This window comes from Sinocyclocheilus rhinocerous, unplaced genomic scaffold (assembly GCF_001515625.1).
Source record: "Sinocyclocheilus rhinocerous isolate Xijiao unplaced genomic scaffold, SAMN03320098_v1.1 scaffold953, whole genome shotgun sequence".
In the NCBI taxonomy this organism is placed as follows: Eukaryota; Metazoa; Chordata; class Actinopteri; order Cypriniformes; family Cyprinidae; genus Sinocyclocheilus; species Sinocyclocheilus rhinocerous.
This window is the reverse complement of record NW_015643169.1, coordinates 1,227,574-1,232,268: the sequence shown is the minus strand read 5'-3', so window position 1 is coordinate 1,232,268 and position 4,695 is coordinate 1,227,574. Positions and strand designations below refer to the sequence as shown.

Sequence of the window (4,695 nt, the reverse complement as noted above, 5' to 3'; positions counted from 1 at the left end):
TATATTTATATATTATATAAACTATATATATATATATATATATATATATATATATACTGATTAACTGGTAAATATTTGTAGAAATATCAGCTTTAAATTCTCTTTCTTATAAAAAGGCACGGTTTAGATTCTTGCCATTGGCCGAAAAGCTTGTATAATTAAATTGTAAAATTGTCGATCTTGTTACTCTTTTGTTTTTGTGTTTTTTATCACCATTTGAAAACGCTAATGGAACTCGTTTCACAGAATGACCCGTATGTAAATAGCAGAAGCTAATGCTGTGTGGCTGACAGGGGACCTGTTGATTGGTTGCTCCGTGAGTGCGGGCTGGAAGCTCGCCAGGGCCGCTGGCTGATCTGGAAACAGCCAGCGCAGTTTCAGCACAAATAAATGGTCGACAGCCAGGTCGCTGCAGTCATCAAGCGTCTGACTTTGCAACGCCCCTCTTTAGGGAAGGGAATGGTCAGTTTTTAAGCCGATAAGGCGAGTGGACCCTTTCCAGTGTGTTTTGCGGGAAAAGTGAAACTGCATCTGCGAGGACTGGATGTCCGAAACCAGCTGAGGAAAAGCGCAACATCAAGTGCATAGAATAAAATAACCACCTCTAAGAAGAGCCGGATAAGGTTAGTCACCCTGTTCTGTTTGTGCCCGACGGATACGCATTTATCTTTAGGCGCTTACAGTGGAGAGAGTTGTAAGGAAGATGTCCATATGGAAGCACGATTAGAACCCTTTCAGTTGCCTATTAATTTACCTTTCAACCCCAAAATTCAGCTATTGATGACATGCTCAAATGTATATTTTCTGAGTGTGTTTGACATGCTAATGTAAGCTGATATTGTGTTTGACAGATCTGTAGATTTCACAGTTCAGGGTGTGTGCTGCTGTTTGGGTCGACCAGCATCAGATCAAATGTAACCTGTCATCTCATCTTATTCTTTGCCTGTGCAAAAGGGATCCCTTATCATTTTATTTAAAATTGCATATATAGAGTCACTGTGGCACAACCGCATTGTGTTGAATCATAGGTTATAAGGTGTGTCATATCCTGGTAACTCCCTCTTCAGGTACAGGTGTTGATGTGATCAGCTCTTTCTCATATGCTTCAGCAGGATGTTAGTACTTGTTTAGTTTAAATAGTCACATGTTATTAGAGGGTTTTTCTTAAATGAAGACTTTTCGAAGAGTCTTAATGCTGCACTTTTCCATTGAACAATATTTCACAGAGTCTATGTCTATCAGTCTCGAAAAAGGGCCATAAAATAGACTATAATAGTAATCCGAATTACTTATGAGCTGTATTTCAAGTCTTTAAAGTCATACTATAGCTTGTGTGATGATCAGACTGGGATTTAAGTCGTTTTTCACAGAAATTGAAATAAAATTGAAATAATCAAAAATTGAAATTGAAATAAAGCTGAAATAAATAATCAAAAACTTAAACTTACTAACTGAAATTGAAATAAAAGTACTAAAACACAAACTGAAATGAATGTGAATTATAGATCAATAAAAAAATTATTTAATATTTTTTTAAAAATTAATAAAAATGACAAAAGCACATAACAAAATGACTAAAACACTAAAATTCAAATGAAAACAAAAATATAAAAATGAAAGCTAATTGAAAATATTAATACTAGTAGTATATAATACTAAAATAGCTTCTAAAATACAAAATAGTATCTAAAATACAAATGGAGTAATACAGTGTTTTTTGTGAACTCTTCCTTAAACTATTCTCATAATGCGCTTCCCACTTTTTAAGTACTGTTTTTATGGCCAGATTGAATTGTGCTGAGCTGGTCTCTGCTGTAATGGCCTTTAATCAAGGAAAGGTCCTCACTCAGCATGTCTGATGTACAAAGAAAGAAAGGTAGCTAGATGATAGTGCTGGAAGAATACTTAAACTACATATGAGTGATCAAGTGTATCAACAGGGCTTCAGCTAAATCGGCAAAAGGGCCATAGCATCCTCAGGGCCCGACCTATGATGGTGTTTTCTTCTTTCTGACAACCTTCATTATTTACTTTCATTGTAAATGGTGTCTATATGATTGTCTGTCTTATATTTCCACTTTCCCTCCACCCCTCTAGATGGCGTCGGCCAATGATACCCGTCATCAGACGCAGGTGCAGAAGGATGTAGCCGATCAGAATTTTGACTACATGTTCAAGCTCCTCATCATTGGCAACAGCAGCGTTGGAAAAACTAGTTTTCTGTTCCGTTACGCTGACGACTCCTTCACCTCTGCGTTCGTCAGCACGGTCGGCATCGACTTCAAAGTCAAAACTGTTTACCGCAATGAGAAACGAGTCAAACTGCAAATATGGGTGAGTTTGAAAAATGGGACATTGGAGTCATTTATATAGTGAAAATGAGGAGGGTGAGTAGAATTTATACAAATATTTGTTCATTCAAGGTCTAGACTAATTTTATTGGTGTTTTGCAGAGAACAGTGTGCCATATTTTTAATTTATTTATTTTTTGATGGTATATTATTGTGGTATCAACTAAATTTTCAGGTTTACCGGCCCTTAAATGGCACATAAAAACAAAACAACCTCTGGTTGGATGTTTTAGATATCAATCAGACAGTCTTTTCCTGTCTAAAGGCCTATTCACACCAAGGACGATAACTATAACGACAAAGATTTTTACTTGTAAAAATCATTCTAAATTTAGAGTCCACACCACAATTATAATGATAACGATACAGAGGAACAATATCTTTGGAATCACTTTCAGAAGGATTTTTATTTCTAGCAAATGAATGACAAAACAATGACAGCCAATCAGAATTCAGATTTCGATGGAGCGGACCCACGAAGGAGGAGAAAAACATGGAAAAATCGCAATTGGGCTGGTTTTGTTTTGCAGACCTGGCAACCCTGGTGGACGGGCCTTAACTTCCCATTCATTTTTCCCATAGGGCTTCTCTAAAGAGTTATAAGCCATAAACCAAACCAGCCAGCTACAAGGTGAATCACAACATTTGAAACTTTGATTTGAAGCAAAAAGTATTTTAAAGTCAGACAAAAGTGCAAGACTGTGTACTTAATGGCTTTGAGGGAAAGAAATGCAATCCCATGAAGCATTACGAGTGACATCGAATTTAAAAAAAAAACTCTGTTAAACACAATTATTTAAAAATAGGTTGAAATAATGCAGGCTGATGGCGTTAGTAGGTCTATCTAGGTCAGGTAGTTCTATCTTAAAAGGTTTTAAAGTTAAAATCAATTCCCCTATGGAGAAAATGAATGGGATTTTTACTTCTGGAACTCGACTGCTGCACTATATGAGACATTTGGTGCAATGCTTTTGGTTCCCAGAGCTAAAATGCATTTGGTGTCAGTTTGCAGTTCAGTGTGCAGTTACTTTGAATAAGTCTGTTATTATGTTTTTATTCTGTTAATCTGTAGTTATTCATATTTCACAGTTTAAGCCAAAAAAATATATATGTGTCATTGCCAAAGTCTAGTGTTGTGAAAAGAGGATCTGCCAATCGTATGTCAGCATGATTAGTGATATCTTGGTCAAGATAATCTAGGTGAGGTGTGTGCCAGCAATGATGGTTAATGTTACAAAACATCCAGAATTACCCAAAGCAGATTGCCCCATCATTTGATGCATTATTTGTGGAGCGCGCACACACACACAGGGCCAAATCCATTTTGAGGGAACCTTTAGAAATTGAAAGCCATAAAATCAAATTAGTTGTGCTTTTTGACCGTCCAGACCAGCATGCATCTGCCTTCTGCTCTAAATCACTAATTGAATCAATACCAAGACAGGAAGTGGGTCAGAATATCAACTACCCACTGCCCAGTCCTGCCAAGAAATTATTTATGATCCAGTTATAGTCCAGAGTGTAGTTCTAAGTGAAATATACAGTTACATTCTGTAAATTCTGATGCTGTAATTTTAGTTGTTATTGTTGTGCGCCAGTTCGCAGCCGCAGACTTCCTCGACAGAGGAAGCGACAGCACTTTCTGTTGATAAAAGGAAGTGGGTGAGAACGCCTCAGAGGTGATGAGTAGCATTTTCCCAGAATGCACTTGTGTGCCCACCATAGAACAACTCCGCTCTGCCTGCAGTGGTCTGAGATTGACGAGAATAGAGCTTTTAAAATTAGATTTTTACATACAAAACTAGTTTTGTTTGGCACCAGGACAGTGGTTGCTATGATATTTGGGATGTTTTTGGCACATTGTAATGTGGTTGCTAGGGTGTTCTAGGCAGTTGCTAGGGGGTTGTTTGATGGCCCAAGTCAATAGAGTCCACCATCAATCTATAAGATATTCAGCTTTCTTGAGTATTTGTTATTATTATTTTTTCATCCACGAAGTGAAAATTGTATGTTAGATTGATTAAAGCTGCAGAAAAATGGCATCATGTCAAGTCTGATGGCTGCTGATGGCACAGTCCCAATTGCAGTGGCGGCTCGTCAGGGGAGGCACAGCTTCCCCATAATTTTGAGGTGAAAATGGGAGGAGGATTAGGATTTAATAGGATTTAATGCTAATAAAATTCACAATTCATTTCAGTTCATGTCTCAGAATGTGTATTTTTTGTTTGTAATTTTACAGTTGTAATACCATAACGTGAAACTGCCGCTTTTCTATCGCGAATGTGCCGAATCTGCTGATGTAATTGCAACCGCTAATGATAGAGAAGGGTAGGGGGAGGCCGGG

The 4,695-nt window shown here is 37.5% G+C and overlaps 1 protein-coding gene across 1 annotated transcript in view; it reads left to right on the top strand.

Annotated features, from left to right (window-relative positions):
* The first annotated feature begins 354 nt into the window (after positions 1-354).
* The window catches only part of LOC107757002 (GTP-binding protein Rab-3D-like), a 10,488-nt gene continuing 6,147 nt past the window's right edge, over positions 355-4,695 (top strand). Inside the window, exons 1-2 of the mRNA XM_016574330.1 lie at positions 355-623; positions 2,098-2,334. Coding sequence (XP_016429816.1) covers positions 2,098-2,334 — 237 coding nt within the window. The 5' untranslated portion in view covers positions 355-623. The remainder of the gene's footprint in view (positions 624-2,097; positions 2,335-4,695) is intronic.